Below are 21,490 nucleotides of genomic sequence, written 5' to 3'. Positions count from 1 at the left end.
GCAATTGTCTCTTCCAGATTCTATGCAATCATTCCTCCGTACCAGCAGTCCATTACCTCCAATCTCATGCCATATGCACAGCACCCGTGCCGCCGCCACCCTCATTGACCGACCAAATGCAACGAGCGCGGCGCCTTCTGCCCACCCTTCCCCGTGCAGAAAATCCCGAACCGCTGCGGTCGAGGGCGCCATATCGGTTCGTGTTCGTCCTTCGACTCGCACTCCTTTCCTCCAGTACCCCTACTCCCCCCAGCCCCATTGCCATCACCACTGCAGCTCCGTTTTCCCGATCCGTCCTCGCCATCCGATTGATCCTTGTCCGCGAAATCAAACAACGCATTCCGCCGCCCCGCCATTGACAGAGGATTATAGCGCGCGCTCGTCGGTGACTTGTCTTCAGAGCTGATAGACACCGCCCCAGAGCGCTTGTGCTTCGAGCGCCGCCTCTTCTCGTCGGGCTTGGGCGCGATGAGCTTGACGAGGCGCTGCATGACTGAGGGAGTGGACGGCGCGGAGGCTGTGGAGGTCGTCGATGGAGAGGAGGAGGTTGGTTTCGGGGCAGCGAGCAGGGATTTTGCGATAGCCAAAGGATCAGGCGAGCCCGGTGGACACGCAGAGGATGAATACGACCGCGGTCGCGCATCTTGACTCGGCTGTGACGACGCGGTAGTCGGAGCCTGCTCCAAACTCTGCTTCGCTGTAGATGGGATGTCAGCGCGGACGGTTCAGTGGCGGGCGGTGCAGAGGCTCATAAGAACGGCAGTGCAGAACAGTGACTCACGCCTTGATATCAACCTGTACGATGCCTTGCACGGCCCCGTGGGGATGGCGCACGCATCAATGTCCCAGAACCCACTGCCTTGCGGTGGTTGTCGGCAAGGCAAACCCACTGGGCCAGTAATAGCGAATGGTGTAAGAAGGAGTGAGAGGCGTTCTGTGTGGTGGTCAGAAGGTGGCGGTGGTAAGGATGAAGTGGATACCCGAGGGTAAATGAGTGGGCATCTATTTACCTCGTTGGTCTGCGTCGAAGACGTGTCGCCGCTGATATAATGGCCACAACAAATCGAAGTATACCCGCTTGTGGCTGTACACACATGGGAGGCATCCGACGAAGGGGCTGAGGTCGATGTCCTCGCCGCGCAGGTACCTGTGGGCCATCTACAATGTGTTGGTCATCTCTCTTTCGTACTCCCACCTACGTCTTCATAGTACTCACACTATAGCAGATGAGAATCTGCGAAGAGGCAACGTCAACACGATTGATTTACGAGGCAACGACGCCTGCCACCGACCTTGCGACCACATCGCCCGACCTCGAAATCATCGAGACGCGCCCATGTTGCGAGCAGAGCGGCGGCGCTTAGAAAGGTGGTCTGCTTCTGCAGCTTGTCGCATAGCACGCGCATCTGCTGGGCGCTGCCGAAATCTACTGACACGGCCGAGGACCTTGCGGTCGAGCGCGACACTGAGGAGGTCATGGTCGTCGTAGAAAAGCAGCCCCGAAAACCAGAAGGATGGTGCAGGTGGATGGAACGGGTGGCAGCTTGAGTGAGGTGGCTGAAGGTGAGGTTGTGGGGGCCCATGCAGGGCGGCGGGGGTAAATGACCTGTGGGCGATCATGGAACCTGCCGAAGGTCCATCCTTGATGCAGTCGCATGCCGGTACTAGGCTCTTCGCCCGCAACCATGTGGTACTGTACGCCTCGTGTCTCAGGGTGGGCTACAAGCTGACTCCTGCAGGACCCCGGAATATACGCACATAGGCCGTCCAGCGGTGCGGATAAATCGTGGGGCTTCCGGCCGGTAGGCCGGTCCAAAAAACGGTCAAATTGGGGGCCTGAGAGCTTAGAGGCCGATCCAAAAACGCGGGTATACACAGGGGAGACAGGGAGGCCGTTCCGAAAAAGTGGATATCGGGCGATCGATTCGAACCGCCGACCTACCCTCAGACCAGACGCACGCGATACCGGTAAGCTAAGTGACCACTTTGTTACAGCGGGCAGTAGCACCCTAGATAACCTCCCTGTGCCCATGGGCACCTTCTACCACTGGCAAGCTCGATATTTCGAAGGACAGCGGTGCGTGGTAGCACCTCGAATGGGTATGGGAGGCAATTAGCTCTCTCTTTTGTACTTCTCAACCTTCTTTTGTTGCAGACGCTACGCGCAGAGCGCGTAGGGACCCTGGAGAAAAAATCAGATTTTTCCCGATTTTATTGCCATTTTTGAGGCCGTCCCGAGAAAACGGATAAATTCTGGGGGTCCCGAGAGGCCGTCCCAGAAAACGGATAAATCTGGGGGTCAGGAACCCAAAAAAAAGTGGATAAATGGGCGCCAGAGCCGGATTTTCCAGGACGGCCTTTGTGCGTATATTCCGGGGTCCTACTCCTGCTGGCTTCAGGATCACCTCGGCGAGCTCGGGATGAGATACTATATGTTTGACTGAGTGGAACCAGATCCCAATGGTCGCATGGCCGGGCCGCGTGCCTCGTGTCGCGGGCACGTGCTGAATTGGTGGCGTCGCCGCTGATTCCTGTCCTGAACCACCGCGCGCGCGTCGAGCGCGTTTGTTGATTGTTTTCCGCCGCGATGGCGACACCCGGCTATGTGCGCTCGTCGTCGCACGAGGCGCCCGATCTTGCCGCCATCCGCAAGGCGAACGAGGGGAAGAGCCTGGAGCAGATGCGCGCGGAGCGCATGCAGAGGCAGCAGGCGCGGATTCGGAACAGGGGAGGGTGCGTGCCCTGCTTGACACCCGCATATATGCGCTGAAAATTGAATCGCGCGCGTAGAAACTTTGTCCCCCAACTCAGCGATGACAGCGGCACGGTACTCTTCGAGATCCTTATGGGCGTGCGGCCCCCGCTCTCCCCAAGACGCGGCCTGATGCGCCGCAGTCCATCCAACTCGCCAGAGAGACCTCCGTCCAATCTACGAAACGAAGAGCCGGCTGCGAGTACATCCAGTACGTTGTATGCAATCGCCCTATCGCATGCATGCTGATCTACTTTAGAGCGCGCCCCTCGCAAGTCCGCCGCAAGCAGCAAATCCAAGAGCGCTTCTGCCAAGGGAAAGACGAAGGGGAAGTCGCGTAGCAAGAAGGCAGGTGCTGACGATGATGCTGGACCGTCTACATCTAGCGTGAGCGCCTCTGCAGTGCGTTCATCGACTCGCGCCGCGTCTTCGACCTCACGCACCAAATCATCCTCTACCTCCCGTGCGGCGAGCTCCTCTAAACCCGCCTCGACTTCATCCAAGAGCGCCTCGACCTCCCCTAAAGGCCCTTCTACCTCTAAGTCCACCTCGACTTCCTCCAGACGCAGCTGTTCCACCAAGGGCCCCTCCACCTCCCGCTCGAAGAAAAACTCGAAAGCCGCCGCCTCCAAGCGCAAGAAGAGCATCTTGCCGCCTATTGGTGTCTTGTCCGACATCGAGGAGGTTGACGAGGAAGCTTTGGAGGACGATGATGATGATGTACCGCTGGCGCCGCCTCCCACTGAGAGTTCGAAGGGGAAGGAGAGGGAAGTTGTTGAGGAAGAGACACCCGCCCTCCGCCGCTCGCCCCGGAAGGCGAAGTCGAAGACGACCGCTGCGCCATCGTTTCCGACGAAACCTCCTCCAAAGTTGAAGTTCCCTATACCCTCTAGCTCCGCTGCTCCCACCAAACCTCCACCGTCCAGTGCGCTTACGAACCCTTTCACTACCAACACTCCCGCGGACCCTCCATCGACCTCCGGTCGTGCAGACCCTCCACCTCCCATTTCATCCGCCACCTCAAAGCCGCCACCTACCCTTCCGGATGCAGCATCCCTGTTTGGAGACGATGACGATGATGAGTTGCCGTTGAAGGCAAAGAAGCGGCGAAAGGGGAAGGAAGCCGCGGAGAAGGAGGAGCCTGCACCTAAGAAGTCACGCTTGGCGAAGGCAAGGAAGGAGGAGGCGGGGATGGAGGTGGATGAGCAGCCCGCATCAGGACAGGAGAACGAGGAGCCCGCGCCGCCCCCGAAGAAATCGCGTTCAAAGAAGGTCGCGATGGAGGATGGCTACGACATCGCGTCGGCGCTGAATAAGGCGGCAGAGGCGAACGAGGCGGTGGAGAAGGGGAGGAAGGGAAAGGGGAAAGCGGGGACGAAGACGAAGGTCATAGAGGAGGAAGAACCTGAACCTGAACAACCGGCGAAGGGGAAGGGGAAGGCAGAACCCAAGGGAAAGGGCAAGGCGGCCAAGGCGAGGGAGGCTCCCCTTCTTGAGTCCGAAGGCGATGACCTCCCGCCCGTCGACGAGCCTACACTGCCGCGACCGAAGGGCAAGCCGGCACCCCTGCCGTCGAAGGCCAAGCGAGGCAAGAAGGCAGCCACAGCAGTACCAATCGAGGATGACGATGACCTGCCACCTACCCACCCGCCCGCCCCATTACCGTCGAAGGGTAAACGGAAGAAGGCACCGGTTGCGGTCGACGACGATGATGACCTACCGCCTGTTGTGGTCGAGGATGATCTACCACCTGTCGAGGTAGAGGACGACTTGCCCCCGGTTGAGGTGGAAGATGATGTTGAGGTCGAGGCCGAGCCAAAACCGAAGCGTGGAAAGGCAGCCGGGGCGAAGCGGGGGAAGAAGGCTGCTCCGGCGAAAGCGACCGCTACTGCCTCCAAGATCGCTCGCCCACCCGATCCGGACGACCTTGACGATGACCTTGCCCCGATTGTCCCCTCGCCGCCAGCGCGATCGCCGAAGCGGAAGGTCAGCGATGACGACGACCAGGAGAACGACCGTCGACCGTCGAAGAAGCGGCGCGCTGGCGAGGGAGTGAACGGAGAGCCCGTGGCGCCGCCGAAGGCACGGAGGAAGAAGGGGAAGGTCGTTGAGGAGGCCGAGGGCTCCGCTGAGCCGGACGCTAAGCAGACGAAGGCCAGAGCGAAGGCGACTGAGGCGAAGGAGGTTGAGGAGGTCGCAGAGAAGCCGTCCAAGCAGCCTCGAGGAAGGAAGGCGAAGGATGCGCCCGAGCTTGAACACGCCTCCGACGACGAAGGTGCGCCGCCGAAGCGCAAAGCTGCTACTTCACGGCGAAAGCGCAAGAACGAGGACGAGGACGTCGCGGTGGCCGCGCCGCCGGTGAAGAAGGGCAGGAAGAAGGCAGTGGACGATGAGGTGCCTATGGACGAGGAGGTACCTGTGAACGGGGCCGGGGAGTCGAAGAAGGCTGGGACGGGGGACAAGAAGAAGAAGGCTGGCGCCGGGCTCGGGAAGGGCAAGCCTTCGCGGAAGGAGACTGATGAGGTAGGGATCATCTATCTGAGCGTCTGCAACTGATGCTGACTGCTGTTCAGGAGACAGATCGCAAGCCAAGCGGCCTGCCCGCGCACGTCGCTGCACGTCTGAAGAAGCGTCGATACACCCTTGTTCCCGATGACGAGCCCGATGAACTTGACTGTTTTTCATGAACTTCGGACCGCTTGCATGCGCATACCAGCATCACTATTTATACGCTATGCCTCTCATGCTCTCATACATACATATGTATTCCTGGAAATGCCGATTGTACACCTGCTCGTGGTACCGTTTGCTTTCGATGTCCTTCGCCGGGGCCCTTGATTTGGAACATGCACTTGTGGGTCCACCTTCGGAAATTGCCGGTGCTCGGCGTCCGCGCAGCGTATGTCAGAAGACCAGCCGTGCCTCTGCTCCTGCCGCCATGTCGCTCCCTCACTCCAGCTACGACCCGCGTCGGGTATGCCTCAACCCGTTCCCCAATCTCTCTCTCGGCAAACATAGGCGTACCATCGGCGTATACCTCTCAGGGGCTCTCGTGCGTTACTGCGTTGTAACAATCCCAGACCCCACTGATAGCGACGTATTGCAGTTCGCGCTGGCGAACTGGACGTTCCTTGACGCCGCAATCCTCTCCGCGCACGCGCACTCCCCATACACCGCTCCCGGTGCACCCCCACAGGATCCCCCAGTGCATGTCGCGTTCGTCGACTGGGTCCCCGGCATCTTCTCCCTCCTTGGCTTCCTCATCGTCAACCTGATCGACAAGGACCGCATCCGGGGCGAGGGCTTCGGCGCGGGGGACGAGCGGGCCGTCTGGCGCGCGCGCCTCTTCCTCTTCATCGGCTTCGCGTGCATGGCGGGCGGGCTCGCGGGCAGCGTGGTGCGTGTGCTGCGCGATCCCTGCGCAGAATTAAGGCTGACGAACTCCTTCCCCCAGTGTGTCCTCATTCTGAAATACGTGATCCCCCACTACGCGGAGCAGTTCACGTACTACGGCTACGCGAACGTCTCGCAGAATGTTGCCATGATGCTGAGCGCGGTCGTGCTTTGGATCGCGCAGAGCGGGAGCAACGAGTACGAGTATAATCTCACTCTGTGATTTGGTTGGCGGATACATTGTCAATGTGTAATCCTATGCTGCCGATAACCTGGAGAATTGGCTTCTCTTGCATATCCCTGCCTCAACACATCTACGTCTGCTCGTGCTATCACTTCCTTGGTGTCCTCCCTATCGCGCGCATGAACGCCTCGAACGTGATCTTCTCCGCGTAGATGTCTTCGTCAAAGTGCCTTTCCCATATTCCCTCAGCATCCACCTTCACCACGTCCGCCGCCCGCATCGCGTCTCTGAACAGCCGCACCAGCGGGAAGACCCACTCAGCGACGACACCTCTGAACTGCGGCAAGGTGAGCTGAATACTGTACCTACGTGTATGGAAGCAACCGCCCCTCAGGTGTGACATTCCGCAAGGGAGGCAACCAGAGGCCCGGGAAGCGGCCCGGCGTCAGCCGGGCCGCCAAAAATGGGAATTTCGACCGAAAATTACCGTTTTTGGAAGGATCTCCGACCTCCAAAGTCGCTGTGACCTGTGACATGGGCAACGCAACCAAGGGGTTGTGACGTGGGACGGTTGCCTCCATACACGTAGGTACAGTAACTTCGTTAAACGTGTCGGGATCGGTGATGAAGCTCCTCTTTTTCAAGGCCGCCGTCTGCCACTCGCCTTGCCAGTCAGGGAGCTTGGACGGCAGGCGGCGTTTGCTCTCGAGACCGAAGTGGAGCGTGGCCCAAACGAGAAGAAAGAGGAAGGACTCGAGGTCGTGGTGATAGCGGTGCTGGGTTCCAGCGTTCTGCTGGAGTTCGACAGCTATGAAAGTGCCGGTCTCGAATTGATGGTGAGGAGGACCGAACAAATCATTCGGGAGTTGTGCGCGATCCCAGTCCTTCAACACGCCCAGTGCGCGACCGCGCTCTCGGCGCATCATCGCACTGTGCTCGCCGATGTTGGAGTGGATGATCCCGCCGCGCTCGAAGGCACGGTGATGCACTGACGAAAATCAGACATGGCTACAGGCGGCGGATTAGCGAAGCGGCTCACCCTCGACAATGTCAACGAAGCATTCCTTGAACTCCTCAACCGAATTGAGCTCCCACAGCGGCATGAAGCGGGGCGTGACTTGGTAGACCACCCTGCGACTTTTCTCCAGGCAGTCAATTCGGGTTTTCTCGTCCAGCAGGGCCAGCAGCGAGCAGGTAGGCTCTACCACCCGCCACCCTCCGAGGACTGGGAGATGGTCGACCATGTCGGGGAGCGTCTTATGCAGGGTCTTGAGGATAATAGGCTCCGGCGTACGGCCGCGAGGTGTCCAACATACTTTGAGCTCCATCTCCTCACCATCACTGTTCGTGTCTTTCAAGGCATATGTAACAGCGTCGCGTACTGAAGGGATCGCGTCTCTATAGACGGGAGAGAGGCTCTTGACGGTGAATGACAGGGCAGGTTGACCTTGACTCTCGGGAAAGACGAATTGAGCCCCTGCCAGCTCGCGCGGGTAGGCGACAGCGTTCAAATAATTGGAAGTGCCGTCCGCAGTGGTCACAGGGAAATGAAGATGCGGATCAAAGCCTGCCTGCACAGGCGTGCAGTACAACATGGCGTACGCGGCGACGGCGAACAACTGAGGGGACTCAACGAAGTCGAAGGAGGTCGTTCGGGAGACGAAGTCGCGGTCGATGTACAGGAGCCAGACTTTGGTGCCATCGACGCATAAGACCGTGGCGTAATACCGGCTCGTGTCGGCGTTCATGCATTCGAGAGCGTATTGCGCACCCTTCAATTCTTGAGAGGAGAGCGAAGGGGTTGGCTTGCGATGGTGTGAAGCGGTGTCGAGATCATATGAACCGCTGCGCTCCTTTAAATCGTTGAAAGCGCCTTCTGAAGATTCGTCGCCCTCAAAACAATTGTCCTCGAATACAAGGACGTGATGCACCAATCCCCAGGCGATGCGGGTGGCTCCGCGACAAGCCGCGGGGGCCAGAAATATCCCGCCGGGCATGCGCTGTGGACAACCTTCGAAGCAACCCCTAGTCTCCGTGAAGAGCTTTAGTGGCGGGTCGTCGGTGATGTCGAGCTCCTCGCGGACCGCCCTCACACAGGCGTCAAAAATCGCCTGGAACGGCCTGCACGACGTCTCGTTCGCCTCGCCCCTGGCAAGTCCGTCCAAATATTCTTGCAGATGCTCTCGAGAGAAGGTGACGTTGCGGGCCAGGACGCGCTGTATGAGGGCATTGTCGACGCCGTAGACGGTGCGCACAAATTGTTCGACAGTAATTCGGTGGTCGATGACACGACTCTCGAGTTCTTCGCGAAGTGCTGGAGTCAGAAGGTCTGTGAGGAGAGACATGATCAATGGAGGAAGCATAGAAGCAGTCTGTGCGACCAGGTATTACTATACGTACCTTCAGGGGTGGCAGGGAGCGAGCAGCAGCTGCACTCCGACCCTTCGCTGTCCGAAGCGTGAGAGGAGGGGTCAACCATGGGGAAAGCTGGCTTGAGTAGCTTGGGCGTTGACCTGAAGTCGTCCTTACAGAATAGGGGGATAGTCCAAGCGACGATATCGAGCGTCATGTGATCCATTAAAAGTCTAAGACTCAGAGAATACTCGTCGTTGACCTGCCATGTGTCTTTCGCCATTGTATCTCCCCTTTTCCTCGTGAGTCCTATCTCTTGGCGTTTGCTTGATTCTCTGCATGAAGGCCTCGAAGGTGAGCTCCTTTGCGTAGACGTCGTCATCAAAGACCCTGAAATTGTCGTCGTTCCAGTGGGTCGAACGCTCTCGCGCGGTATAGATCATGCGAGCAAGAGGCTTGACCCAGCGCTTCAGAATGGGCTGCCACATATCCAACACATCATCCACCACTCTGTCCCAAGTCCCTCCGTAAGTCATGAAATCCCGCTTGAAGCGAGCCGCACACTCCCGGCAGTCCCCGATCCAATCCTCGTGCGTGCAGTTGCGGTGACGCTTCCTCTTGAGGTCAAAGTGCAGCACTGCCCAGAGAAGAAGCCAGAAGAAGGACTCGAGATCGTGGCAGTAGCGGTGGTCCGCTGCGACGCTATACTTGCTCGCCGCGCGCTGCAGATCCATCGCCATGAAGGGCGCAGTCCCGGTACGGTGGCGAGATGTCGAACTTGTTCCGAGATTGTGGGCGTCGGCGAGACAGCTTAGACCCCAGTCACTAAGGAGTCCGAAGACCTTCCCTTTGGCGTCGCGTCGCGCCATGGCATTGCTCGCGCTGATGTCCCCGTGAAGTATACGGGCACGATTGTAGGCGTGAAAATGCGCTAGAGTAGGCGCTCAGCATGATTCTAACAGACAGGAGCAGGAGCACTTACCTTCCAATAGTTCAACATAGCACTGCTCAAGCTCCTCGGCGCTTTCGAGCCGCCAGAGAGGCCGCAAGTCCTGTGTTACTTGGTAAACAAGCGCCCGTCCATCATGAGCGAGCGTAGATCCGGAATTCTGATCAAGAGGCGCGAGATGGTTCCACCTATCCAGTTGTTCGAGCGCAATGGTGGTTGAACCCGAGTATCGTCCGCCCTCACGATGAGTTGCAATCATTGTTTGCTAGATTAACGAGTGAAGAATATGGTGGCTAATGGCAGAAGATTCGATGATCTCTAAGCTGGCAGAGAGGAATGGAATACAGAGGCGAGCGCAATACCCCGAGCACAGAGGGGCGACGAGAGTCAAGAGCAAGGTGGGGGTGATGGGCCACCACCTCGTGCATGAACGGCGTGCACGTTTCAGTCACCTGACTATATTTCTCACGGTTGAGTTTTCCTTTGTCGCTCAACCAGTGCATGTTGTTGTGGGGGATCGCTCATGTTGGGAGCACATCTGACCAAACTACGAATCTGTTGCCCATCATTGCCCATCTCGCCGGTTGATCGCGGCCATGATGATTGCTATTTGCCATTCAGCCTCTGACTCAATCTGAGTGCTCGATGCCGAATGCGCGCGATCGCGTGTATCTATCTCTTATCGCGTGTGCCAACCATATAAATCTTCAATCGACCAAGAATCGCTCTCCGCACAATGAGCATCCCCACTCCCACCTTCGCCGCCCTCTCCGCCCCGGGCCTCACCCTCCGTGCGTTCCGCGACGCCGACCTCGACGCACTCATCGCGATCATCTCCTCGCCCGACGTCCAGCGCACCGGACCAGGAAACACCGTCCCAAAGTGGAATAAGACCGCGGAAGCCGTCAAGGGCATATCGAGCAGCGCGACCTTCTTCGCCGTCGTCGACCTCGATGGCGCGGTCGTCGGGCAGGTCGAGCTGCACGGCGGGCAGAACAAGAACCGTGATGCGGAGATGGGGATCGTGCTGCATGAGAGCGTCCGCGGGAAGGGGTATGGGACGGATATCGTGCGCTGGGTCGTGGACCATGCGTTCTTGCAGCTGGGCCTGCACCGCGTGTCGTTGGGCTTGATGGGTGGGAATGCGCGCGCGTTGGCGTTGTACAAGAAAGTGTGAGTGGTGTGGAGTCTGCGAGGAGGGTTATGCTGGTGCTGAGACGTCGTGCAGCGGGTTCGTCGAAGAAGGCCGGAAACGGAAGGGCCTCTGGCAGGACGGCGACTGGGTCGATATGATCGACATGGGGATCTTGCAGGAAGAGTGGCAGGCCCTTAGGAAAGGCGCACAGTAGTTGCGGTTCCAGATGTTTATTCACTTCGCGGGATCGGAGCGGACGCTCCCCAGGCCGAGGGCGTCCCGCTGCCTCTCGACCCTGCCGCCTTTGTAGACGCGTGCTGCCCGCTCCCACTGGAGCCAAGGCTCGTCTCCCGGTACGACGCGTGCGCCGACGAGCGAGAATATGCGCCGTTCCAGAGCGTCCAGATACAGTTGAAGCAGCGTGATTACGGTTGAAGAGCCATATGGATGTGAGAAATGTTTCGCGGGGATTGGCAGCGTTATCGAGTCTGGCAGCGGAGCTAAGCGTATCTCTTGACTAAAAGAAAGCGGTTCCGCTGGAGGTTCTGAGGAGAGTGAACCCGCAAGTGAACCGGAGGAGGGCAATCCCGCAGGCGACTCGGAGGAGAGCGAGCCCGTCGAGACTTCGAGCGGTGAGGAGAATACACGCAGGAATAGGTCGATCGACGAGGGAATGATGACACAGTCTGTCTCATAGCCGAGGAGAAGTGCATGTTCGGCGGATGGTGCAGCAAGCATAAGCATGAAGAACCGCGGCGTGAGGTAGCGGATTTCCAGGTGCGAGCCGGGGGCGTTAGCTTGACTCGGCACACCAGCTTGATTATCCGGGTAGAATGTCACCGTGCGGCCATCTGGATCTGCAGGGACGAGTGAAACAGCGGTGCCGAGCTCTTCTGCGCGTTTCCGCAGGAATTCCTCCAGGACGAGGCGCGCACGCCGCTCCAGGAAGCCTTCCTTCAGCCAGCGCACCCCGCCGGCGCCATAGATCGGCTCTGGGCGGATGTAGACGTCGAGTCGCTTGACGTAGTGCAGGATGTATGCCTGGTACAGGATGCGTGCCATCGGGAGCAGCAGTGCGAAAGGTGCGCGGGCCAGGGTACGCAGAAGGGAGCCGCTGGACAGCACTTCGGACGAGGTTGCGCGGAGGAGGGCGGTGAGTTTGAGGTCGCCGGGCTTGTTTGGATTCGTGGAATCGGGATTGTGGAGATGGACGCGGATGGCGGGGCGAGGTGGGGAGGAGGCTGGGATGGGGATATGAGAGGGGGCTTTGACGGAGACGGTGTAGAATCCGGCGCGAGAGTTGAAGGGGGAGACGTGGAATGCGCGGGGGAAGGTCCATTGGTGGCTGTAGCTGCAAAGGCCATCAACCAAGGGCGTGCGATATATGCGATCACTATACATACCCAGAGGGAATTGCTTGCACGTCTTCCTTCACGCCGCACTCCAGAACGTGGACGTGTGCTTCTCCGAAGGTGTTGTGGATCTAGGTTATGTGACTGGTCAGCGATATGATCGAAAGCGGCCTTCGCGATCCCTCACGCACCTCCAAGACTACGAGCCAAAGCGCCCCACTGCCATGCGCATACACGAAGTACACCGTGAGCGGATTGATCCCCTCGAAGCCCATGAAGCTCGGCATCGTCATCATCCAGACGTCCTCGATCAGCTTCTCGCCGTCTACGAGTATCCTCCTCTCGCGCAATAATGCATCGAGTTTGTCGCGGATGCCCGCATCGCCCTCGCGAAGGTATGGCTTCGATCGCAGACCCAGGAGCGTTCCGAATCTCCTCCCGTAGGCGAGCAGCAGTCCAGCAGGCCCAAGATCGAGTTCGTGCGCCTCGAGGGCGTTCAGGGAGACGAAGAGCGAGATTGTGGGGTAGGTGAAGGAGTGCGAGGACTCCGCAGGGAGAAGACGCGCATGGGTGACCGAGTTGAAGAGCACATAGCCGCGGCGCGCTTTCTTTGGGAGCTGGATCCTGCTGTGGGCGTAGAAGGCGACGGGGACGATGACCGCAAAAGATAAGGCGAGATCAGTGAGCGTCGGCATCACGGACGTGAGAAAGACGACGGAACAAATATTTGTTCGCTCGAGGTCGCCAAGCTGTGCACCCGAATAGCACCCTAATCATATACTGCATGTGACTGGGCAGACATCGAGGATATCGTCTTCAAGGTCTTGAGAGCAGTTTCTAATGATACAACAGATGATGTAGGTATGTTCGGTCGTTGAAATCGTGCTAAAGCAATCCTCCCTGTGATCCTTACATCCAGGACTGTCCTACTTCCCCACCTCCGACTCCGTGACACGCTCAAGCGAGTCTTTTGACACGGATGGCGACGGCGACCGCTCGGGCGTCTTCCCAGAAAAGTATAAACGGTCCACCTCCTCCATCGACAGCCCACGCGTCTCTTTGAGTACAGCGACGGTAAACAACGCGATGAAGATGTCGAAGATGCCGAAAAGGAGGAAGGTCGCCCAGCCGATACCGTCGATCATGTAGGAGACGGAGAAGGAGTAGACGAAGTTGAAGAGCCACTGCGAGCCGACGCCGACGCCCATGCCGATTTCGCGGATGCGAGGGGAGAAGAGCTCGGTGACCTGAGTGGGGAGAGGTAATGGTTGGTAAGTGGGTAGGCAGAGTGGTGGAAGGGAAGCACAACACACCTGCGCCCAGGGTAGTGGTCCCCAGGAGAAGTTGTAGATCATGATGTCGATGTACAGGAGCGCGATGGTGGCGATGCCGGACGAGGTGACCACGCCACCACCTGGAGGAGGCTTGGTCTTCACGACGGCGGCGATGGTGACCATGCACGCTGACATGGCGAGCGCGCCTCCTGCGAGGGCGACTTTCCTGCCCATCCTCTCGGAGAAGACGAATACGAAGAGGGCGCAGGCCACGATCTTCACGGCACCGAAGATGCCAGAGAGGAGGATGTTGTTGTCTCCTGGACCGACGAGGAGCTTGAAGAATTGCGGTCCATAGTAGGCCTATACGCAGAGGTCGGTGATGCGAACGGAGGGTGGTGAGGGGAAAGGACCAACCAAAGCTGTGCTCCCGACGGACTGTTGACACAGGAAAACGCCCGCGGCAATGAGGAACCGCTTGAGGTTGTTCCATTCCAGCAACTCGATGACGGTAAGGCCTGCCGTCGCACGTTTCTCGTCCTCGACGTTGTTCTCGATCTCCAAAAGCTCGTCGTGCGTCGCCTGCGAGCTATCCGCGCGCACCCACTGCAGCGATGCCCAAGCCTCATCCCGCCTCCCCTTCCGCATCAGCCACCGCGCGCTCTCCTTCACTGTCAGCATGCCCAATCCCAGCAATCCCGCTGGGATTAACTGCAGTCCCACCGAAATCTGCCACTGCCTTGTCGACGGCGCCATGTTCTTTGACACGCCGTACACAACCCAGTAGCTCAGGAAGATGCCGACGGTGTACATGAGCTGGTAAAAGCTTGCTAGGCGCCCGCGGATCTCCTTCGGCGCCATCTCCGCGGTGAACATGGGCACGATAACGGAGGAGCCGCCGAGGCCAAGGCCGGCGACGATGCGGCCGACGTAGAAGGCGGGGAGGGAGTGCGTGTTGATGGTCTGGATGAGCGCGCCGATGCAGAACACGAAGGAGCAGATGACGATGGCGCCGCGGCGGCCCCAGCGGTGGGTGAGCGGCCAGACGAGGAAGCAGCCGACAAGGGCGCCTGCTTGTTGGATGCCGACGGTGAGGGAGTTGACGCGTGTGGCGTCGCCGGAGCCGTAGCGGAAGTCCTCGACGAAGGAGGCGAGGGTTATCGTCGATCCTGATTGTCGTTTGAGAACGCGGCAAGGAAGACTATGATGGGGGGTACTCACCGACGATGCCACCTAGCAGCGAAGGGTTTGACCGTCAGTGACCAGTTTTCACCAGTCAGAAAGAGACGCCTCACTGTCATATCCGAATAGAAATCCTCCTGCGCGTATCTTCAGAATCGTGGGTAGTAGGCACTGTCCCCATCGTGCTCACCGATACATGCGACAGTCCCTGCAAAGTACTATCAGAACATTGCTCTCGGCAGCAAAAATAAGCGCCCGTACCAAGCCAATACGCTCGGAAGAGACCGAGTTTCGTCAATCCCGTCTGTGTTGGCGTGCTCATCTTCGGGCGCTTGGCTGGAGAGGAGGAAGAGCGGCATCGACTCCATTAGCAGGGGTTCATAACGGGTCGCAGGCGATGAGGCAATCCCTGCCAGAATCACGCATGACTCCCCGCCGCAAGCGCCCCATCCCGAAGGGGCGTAGGACGCATCCGGGAGTGTATTGAGGTGAATTGATCGTTATTGGCGCCGCCAGCACTGATGGCGACCGTGAGTATCAATCGCGTCAGCTGGCGGTCGGTACGCGCCATTGGGGCGTCGGATGACCTCTTCGTTTGCTGCTCGGTGGCTGAGGCGCTCGCAGAGATGGTGGGTTAGCGAATGTCAAGTGCGCCAGGGCCATTTGCTAGCGATGTGCGACCCGGTGTATCGCTCTCCGCAGGGGAGGCGGCGGTTTTTCGATAGCGGCGAGGGGAGCATGCGTGGGGGAGGAGGGCACCGAGGGTAGTTATCGATGTTTCTGCAAGCGGAAGCAGTGACGCTGCGCGGATGAATTTCGCGTATGAAGTTAGGACCAGCGAGCTGCCTTGAGAAGGGGTTCTCAAAGCGCCACTGGGCCTTCAATTTGGAGCAAGATTTGCCCAGGAGTGATATGGACGTCGTGAAGCAATCGCAGGGGAAGAAAATGTCTCAAAGCAGTCGCCTACGCCCTTATAACGTCCGCAAAGCCTGCAATTCGGATTGAGAGACTGCAATTCGTAGTGAAGAACGTCGAGTTGGACTTGTTCTCGGCTTGACCCGGTGACCGGCCCGTCCGTCCGATCGGGGTTCGGCAATTTCCGCTCCCTTCTCCTGCCTCTTGCTTTCGACTTCGTCGTTTGCGTCCGCTGAAGCACAGTCCTTCGATGCTCCGGTCTATGGATGACCGCCTATGTCCGCTCACAAGACAAGGCCAGATTGTGAGCTGTCGCTCGGCTATAGCGGTTATGGAAGCGCCATGGTGACGAACGGCCGTTTCTGCGAAGATTGTCCTCCTGGGCCACTGTGTTGCCTAGTCTCGCTTCACTCTCCCGGATCCAGTCACAACGCCGGTAGAGTGCTGACTATTGATATCTGACATCTTGCTCAACGACAGCGCTCGCGCTCTCGTTCTCCGCCCGGCCCAATACTGTTACAAAGCAGCAGAGCAGCTCACAATAGGATCTACGACGTCTCGTCAAGGCACACATGCACAATGGCGCTCTCATGTCCGTCATCAACCCATCCGTCTCCGATGGACAGTCTCAACGGGCTCTCACGTTGGACTCGAATGGCGTCAGCTGCCCCGGCAATTGCACCATCTGACTTCCCCCTCCGCACCGATACGCGCTTTCCATACCGCTCGCCACAGAACGGGGCACATATCGCCCATCACCTGTCCCAATCGCGGCCTCGCCAGCGGGCGATGCTCTCGATAAACCCATCCTTACGCCTGCGGAATGGGGGCTCTTTCCCCGAGCGAGACCACCCAGAATTCGTTTAAAGAGCGAGCGACATGATTCGGGCTTGCGCACCTTTAGCCTTTAGCCCGCCCTGACACCTCATCCCCATTTTGAACAATGGCCACAGAGAAGCGTCCGAACTTTCTCGTCATCGTCGCGGTGCGTCTGTCGCTCTACCATCACATCCGCGGGTTCCTGTGCTGAATGAATCGGGCAGGATGACCTCGGATACAGCGACATTGGGTGCTATGGAAGCGAGATTCGCACTCCGAACCTTGATAAGCTTGCCTCCGCGGGTGTACGCTTCACGGACTTCCATGCCGCGGCTGCGTGCTCGTAAGTGCAGAGCACGCCATCCCGAAGGTCGTCTATTCAGCTCACACTCCCTCAGCCCGACGCGCGCGATGTTGATGACCGGGACTGATCACCACATCGCGGGACTGGGGAACCTGATCGAGTGGACGAACATCTCGGGGCAGAACGACCCTGAGGGCGTATCGACGTCGCAGAATACGGCACCGCAGCGTGGTAAGCTCCTTTTCTGAATATTTTCTGCGAGCATGTTCGCTCACGTGTGCGCGTCCAGGAATGCCGGGCTACGAGGGCTACCTCAACGAGCGGGTCGCAACACTGCCCGAGGTGCTGCGCGACGGCGGCTACGAGACGCTGATGGCGGGCAAGTGGCACCTCGGCCTGACGAAGGAGCGCTCCCCAAAGGCACGCGGCTTCGAGCGCTCGTTTGCGCACCTCCCCGCGTGCTCAAACCACTACGCGTTTGAGCCGCAGCTGGAGGGACAGGACGAGACGCCGGTATTCATGGAAGCGAGCTTCATTGCGCTGCATATGGAGGACGGGGAGTATGTGAGGAAGCTGCCGGATGGGTGGTACTCGACGATCGGCTACGGCGAGAAGATGCTGCAGTATTTGAAGGATCGCGTCGAGCGGAAGGAGGAGCGGTGAGTTGGTCGCCTCTCCAAGTCGAAGATATCTGACTTCTGGAATCCAGACCTTTCTTCGCGTACTTGCCATTCACGGCTACGCATTGGCCGCTCCAGGCTCCGCAAGAAGATATCAAGAAGTACCGTGGCGTGTACGACGATGGTCCCGACGCTCTGCGCCTGAAACGCCTCGAAGGTCTCAAGAAGCAAGGCCTGATCGAGCCCGACGTCGAGCCGCACCCTGTCATCGCGCCTGAGGTCAAGGAGTGGTCGGATATGACGCCGCAGGAGAAGGCTCTCTCTTCGCGGTCTATGGAGGTGTTTGCTGGCATGGTCGACAGGATCGATCAGGTCTGCGGTATGTCGACGTGTTCACTCTGGGTGCGTGTGACTGAATGGATGCATCGCAGGCAAGATCTTCGATCATCTGAAGGAGATTGGCGAGTTTGAAAATACCTTCATCTGCTTCATGAGCGACAATGGCGCCGAGGGCGCTGCCTATGAAGGTACCATAGCCTTTGCCTCTCGCTGAATGTGACCGCACTCAGAGCTCTTCAGCCTACCCCATTGTCAAGGGCCACATGATGGACCATCTCGCGAAGTACTACAACAACAGCCTCGACAACCTCGGTAACTTCGACTCATTCATCTGGTACGGTCCTCGCTGGGCGCAAGCGTCCACCGCGCCCAGCAGACTCTTCAAGGCTTACACCACTGAGGGCGGCATCCGCGTGCCAATGGTCGCCAAGTGGCCAACGAGCACGCAGGCCGCCGCGCAGGCTTCGGGTATCACGCACAACTTTGGCACCGTTATGGACATCGCACCTACGCTCATTGAGATGGCCGGGCTCAAGCACCCCGCGCCCTCCTACCAAGGCCGCGAAATCGTGCACATGCGCGGGAAGAGCATGCTCCCGTGGGTGAAGGGCGCCGCGAAGGCGACGCACGAGCAGGACTTCATCAACGGCTGGGAGACGTGCGGGCGCGCGGCGTGCCGCCAGGGCGACTGGAAGATCGTCTTCATCCCGAAGCCCAAGGGCCCCGAGCGCTGGCAGCTGTACAACCTGCGCGAGGACCCGGGCGAGATCCACGACCTCGCGGAGGCGCGGCCCGAGAAGATGCAGGAGCTGCTGAAGCTGTGGGACCAGTATGTGCTGGAGACGGGGGTGATCCCGCTCTGTCCGCAGCTGGGGGAGTATCTGGAGGCGACGGAGGCGCAGATGCCGGAGAATGCGTGGATGGAGTTTGACTATTGGAAGCCGGGCGCGCGCGATGCGCCAGAGGACCCGAAGTTCCGTCACTACCCGCCTCGTTTGACACGTCCACAGCGCGTGGTGAAGCAGATCTAGTACATAGGAACGATGATAAACATTCTATATCTAGAGATCGTATGTCTTGTACTGAACCTGGTCCTGCCTACCGCTTCGGGACGACACAAAGCCTGCCTGTTATGGATATGTCTACCTTGCGGACATAATCGAACCGTGACATCACGCGGTCTTCGTGACGCATGTCACGGTTGTTCTCGAATATTCGCCTTTCTTCTGTCTTTCACCAGTGAGCTCAGGCCGAGTCCCCGTCCAGTCTTATAAGTATGGAGCCCTCGCCCCGGATCTCGTATTGCATCTTGAACGCGCACCGTCACCATGTACAACCCGTACGGCTACGACTCATACTACTCGAACCCCTACCAGAACCCCTATCAGCAGCGCGCCCGCGCCGCTGCCCTTGCACGCGAACGTGAGCGAGCACTTGAGGAGCAGCGGCAGCGCGAGGCTATGCGCAACAAGTACTTCCCCGACGGCTACTACGACGGCAACGACGACGACTACGCCTATAACTGGGGTCGCCACCCATACGGGTACGTCGACCCTCGCGAGCAGGCCTACCTCGAGGCGCAGCGTCTTCGAGAGCTTGAGGAGCGTCGGCTGCGCGAACTCGAGCTCCAGCGGCAGAGGGAGGAGGAGGAGCTCAGGCTTCGGGCGCTCGCCGAGCAACGTCGGCGCGAGTACGAGGCTGCGCTTCGCCAACGCGCGCTCGAGCAGGAGAAGCAGCGCTTGGCGGAGGAGGAGCGCTTGAGAGCATATGGGCGTGAGCAGAGTAGACAAAGGGTGCGTTTATCTACTCTATGTACGTGACCGGCCTTCTAACTTCAGTGTATAGCGCATGTCGCATCAGCCCCAAGCGCCGCGCCGCATCCCCGTCGTCTCCCCGCGATCGTCACCTGCACCCCAACCCCAGCAACGCCAACCCTCGCCGAAGCGGGCTTCCCCTCCGCCCCCGCCCAAGCCACAATTCACCGAGGAAGAGGAGGAGGCTGCCACCAAGATTCAGACCTTCTTCCGCATCCAGCGCGCCCTTCGTTCTGTGCGAGCGCTTCATGCCAAGTTTGTCGCCCTCAAGGACACATTCCGTTGGCCGTCGAAGGTCGACTTCGTCGCTCGTGCGCATGACGAGGAGGTCGTGTCTCTACTGCTTCCTCCCGATCTTCTCGCATCCCTCCCACCCGCGGACGACCTCGACAGTGAGGCCAAGCTCGCGTACACACCCAACAACGTGCCTTTACACGGATACACGGAGAGCCTGAACCGCCTGCTCGTCGAGCTCGATGGCGTCGACAGCTTCGGGCGCCGCGAAGTGCGCGAGCGGCGGAAGGAGGTCGTGCGCGAGGTCGAGAAGGAGTGCGCGGCGGTCGAAAACACGTGGAAGGGGTTGTGGAAGGCGCACCTGGAGGGCAAGGTGCAGCCACTGGAGGAGGAGGAGAAGAAGCAGGACACCGCCGCCGCGCCAAACACGCAAGAGGGTAACGCGCCCGTCGCTGAAGCCATCGCACAAGCCGCGTCTGATGCCCCGCAGGACCAGCCAACGCCCAGCTCCGCCGCGGACGAGGAGGACACCATCATCGCCGAGGACGCGGACACGGACGCGGGCGTGAAGGCCGAGGAGGTCGTGCAGGGGAAGGCGGTCACCGACGAGGTGGCGAAGGTGATCCAGGAGTCGGTGAAGGCGCAGGAGGAGCCAATTGTCGAGGAGCCGCCGGAGGACGAGGGCGCGGACACGCGCAGCGTCATGATGGCAGACCCGGACGCGGAGACGAAGAGCATCGTCATGGCGGACGCGGAGGCAGAGGCAGAGGAGGGGTGGGAGAATGTTGAGGGGGCGGATACTGACGCGTGGGGTATTGAAGCGCCAGCGCCAGCAGATGCGCCTTCGAAGGACGAGGAGAAAGCATCGGAGGAGGTTACTGACCCCACGGAATCTACACAAGCACCTGTTCCCGCTTCTTCTATCTTTCCCCAGGCTCGCGAGGTGGAGATGGCGCGCGCGCCAATTTCTGTTTAGCACTTTCTTAGGGCTTGCATGTCTCGTTCTGCTGTACTTCGCATCGCGTGGACACTTCTTATCATTGCATTCTGTACTATAGTGGTAATAAACCGACACGCATAACACATGTATCTTTTGAACCTTGTCCTGTGCCCTGCATGCGTAGCTTCGAGCTTGGCATCTCAGACCTCTCGAAGGAAATAGGGGAACCTGAACCGTGGGAAGTTTTGTTTGACGTGACTTTGCACGTGCTAGCAACGTTGTCACACTCGAAGCCTAGATTTCCTCAGTCCCTACCCTCACCGTCCGCCCGAGGCGAACTGGGACAGAGCATCTTTCCCTGCTTCTCTGATCTAGTAATTCAATGTGCTTCTTCCTAACATGTGTCTCGGCCTCGCTCTGCTCTTCAAAGTGCTCGCCCTCTCCATCGGTTTGCATCGTTCTGCTCCGCCTCAACCCTTCACGTTGGACGAGAAACCGGAGATGTCCGCGTCACGGAGGCCCGCTACCCTCAGGTCTTACATCACCACGCCTCATAGTTCAACATAGCAACAAGGATGAAGAGTCTGTATGAGTTCCACCCTCCGATTTAGGATGTTTGCGCCTATCCGACCTTTCGTCTCGAACTCTGCGTCGTCGTGGATCTTCTGTACGTATATCTTGCCGTGGGGGGTCCTGTAGTTATGCCTTGCTATCCTTCTATAGGGAATCATATAAGGCCCCAATCAGGGCGTTTCGTGCACGAAGCTCGTCCCCTAGGGAATTGCTCTATCGACGAGAGAGAAGAGGTTTCACAGGTCTGAGTGAGCAAGTCAGACCAAAAATTGTTGCTAGGATACGAGGAAGAGTAAGACATACTTTTCTGGCAGCTTATCCTTGACTGCAATGCACTGGGATCTAAGCATGGGAAGCAA

At 58.9% G+C, this 21,490-nt stretch overlaps 11 protein-coding genes across 11 annotated transcripts; 5 read left to right on the top strand and 6 right to left on the bottom strand.

Annotated features, from left to right (window-relative positions):
- Window positions 1-101: 101 nt before the first annotated feature.
- SCHCODRAFT_02515409 (uncharacterized protein) lies at window positions 102-1,478 on the bottom strand (the record flags this gene model as incomplete). Its single annotated transcript, XM_003028065.2, has 5 exons — window positions 102-697; window positions 782-934; window positions 1,011-1,158; window positions 1,217-1,234; window positions 1,293-1,478. 5 exons carry the CDS (start codon window positions 1,476-1,478, stop codon window positions 102-104), a joined length of 1,101 nt encoding a protein of 366 aa, XP_003028111.1.
- A 259-nt stretch (window positions 1,479-1,737) lies between these two features.
- Window positions 1,738-2,098, bottom strand: SCHCODRAFT_02639072 (uncharacterized protein; the record flags this gene model as incomplete). Its single annotated transcript, XM_050346055.1, has 1 exon — window positions 1,738-2,098. A coding segment is annotated over exon 1 (294 nt), but the record flags the coding sequence as incomplete, so codon positions are not given.
- A 428-nt stretch (window positions 2,099-2,526) lies between these two features.
- Window positions 2,527-5,609, top strand: SCHCODRAFT_02553204 (uncharacterized protein). Its single transcript, XM_003028367.3, has 4 exons — window positions 2,527-2,733; window positions 2,791-2,963; window positions 3,012-5,275; window positions 5,326-5,609. Exons 1-4 carry the CDS (start codon window positions 2,588-2,590, stop codon window positions 5,437-5,439), a joined length of 2,697 nt encoding a protein of 898 aa, XP_003028413.1. The 5' UTR covers window positions 2,527-2,587; the 3' UTR covers window positions 5,440-5,609.
- Window positions 5,610-5,667: 58 nt separating this feature from the next.
- Window positions 5,668-6,684, top strand: SCHCODRAFT_02639069 (UPF0220-domain-containing protein). The gene is made up of 3 exons (XM_003028366.2): window positions 5,668-5,804; window positions 5,859-6,149; window positions 6,207-6,684. Exons 1-3 carry the CDS (start codon window positions 5,691-5,693, stop codon window positions 6,366-6,368), a joined length of 567 nt encoding a protein of 188 aa, XP_003028412.1. The 5' UTR covers window positions 5,668-5,690; the 3' UTR covers window positions 6,369-6,684.
- Window positions 6,478-8,808, bottom strand: SCHCODRAFT_02515142 (uncharacterized protein; the record flags this gene model as incomplete). The annotated part of the gene is made up of 4 exons (XM_003028064.2): window positions 6,478-6,661; window positions 6,699-7,317; window positions 7,369-8,658; window positions 8,730-8,808. The coding sequence occupies 4 exons, from the start codon at window positions 8,806-8,808 to the stop codon at window positions 6,478-6,480; spliced, it is 2,172 nt and encodes a 723-aa protein (XP_003028110.1).
- A 106-nt stretch (window positions 8,809-8,914) lies between these two features.
- SCHCODRAFT_02692454 (uncharacterized protein) lies at window positions 8,915-9,889 on the bottom strand (the record flags this gene model as incomplete). Its single annotated transcript, XM_003028063.2, has 2 exons — window positions 8,915-9,612; window positions 9,664-9,889. 2 exons carry the CDS (start codon window positions 9,887-9,889, stop codon window positions 8,915-8,917), a joined length of 924 nt encoding a protein of 307 aa, XP_003028109.1.
- A 477-nt stretch (window positions 9,890-10,366) lies between these two features.
- On the top strand, window positions 10,367-10,979 carry SCHCODRAFT_01035165 (acyl-CoA N-acyltransferase; the record flags this gene model as incomplete). Its single annotated transcript, XM_003028365.1, has 2 exons — window positions 10,367-10,803; window positions 10,859-10,979. 2 exons carry the CDS (start codon window positions 10,367-10,369, stop codon window positions 10,977-10,979), a joined length of 558 nt encoding a protein of 185 aa, XP_003028411.1.
- Window positions 10,904-13,250, bottom strand: SCHCODRAFT_02073351 (uncharacterized protein). The gene is made up of 3 exons (XM_003028062.2): window positions 12,309-13,250; window positions 12,169-12,248; window positions 10,904-12,116 (listed from the first exon to the last, which is right to left on the bottom strand). The coding sequence occupies exons 1-3, from the start codon at window positions 12,810-12,812 to the stop codon at window positions 11,000-11,002; spliced, it is 1,701 nt and encodes a 566-aa protein (XP_003028108.1). The 5' UTR covers window positions 12,813-13,250; the 3' UTR covers window positions 10,904-10,999.
- SCHCODRAFT_02515031 (general substrate transporter) lies at window positions 13,044-14,895 on the bottom strand (the record flags this gene model as incomplete). Its single annotated transcript, XM_003028061.2, has 7 exons — window positions 13,044-13,364; window positions 13,431-13,754; window positions 13,809-14,560; window positions 14,613-14,624; window positions 14,687-14,710; window positions 14,764-14,781; window positions 14,835-14,895. 7 exons carry the CDS (start codon window positions 14,893-14,895, stop codon window positions 13,044-13,046), a joined length of 1,512 nt encoding a protein of 503 aa, XP_003028107.1.
- A 1,536-nt stretch (window positions 14,896-16,431) lies between these two features.
- Window positions 16,432-18,601, top strand: SCHCODRAFT_02515134 (alkaline phosphatase-like protein; the record flags this gene model as incomplete). Its single annotated transcript, XM_003028364.1, has 7 exons — window positions 16,432-16,473; window positions 16,532-16,650; window positions 16,706-16,842; window positions 16,901-17,270; window positions 17,321-17,610; window positions 17,663-17,758; window positions 17,811-18,601. 7 exons carry the CDS (start codon window positions 16,432-16,434, stop codon window positions 18,599-18,601), a joined length of 1,845 nt encoding a protein of 614 aa, XP_003028410.1.
- Window positions 18,602-18,803: 202 nt separating this feature from the next.
- SCHCODRAFT_02553185 (uncharacterized protein) lies at window positions 18,804-20,734 on the top strand. Its single transcript, XM_003028363.2, has 2 exons — window positions 18,804-19,363; window positions 19,416-20,734. The coding sequence occupies exons 1-2, from the start codon at window positions 18,899-18,901 to the stop codon at window positions 20,592-20,594; spliced, it is 1,644 nt and encodes a 547-aa protein (XP_003028409.1). The 5' UTR covers window positions 18,804-18,898; the 3' UTR covers window positions 20,595-20,734.
- Window positions 20,735-21,490: the final 756 nt, after the last annotated feature.

Source organism: Schizophyllum commune, assembly GCF_000143185.2.
Source record: "Schizophyllum commune H4-8 unplaced genomic scaffold SCHCOscaffold_11, whole genome shotgun sequence".
NCBI classification, from domain to species: Eukaryota; Fungi; Basidiomycota; class Agaricomycetes; order Agaricales; family Schizophyllaceae; genus Schizophyllum; species Schizophyllum commune.
Note: the sequence above shows the minus strand (reverse complement) of the source record. Positions and strands in the feature narration are given on the sequence as shown.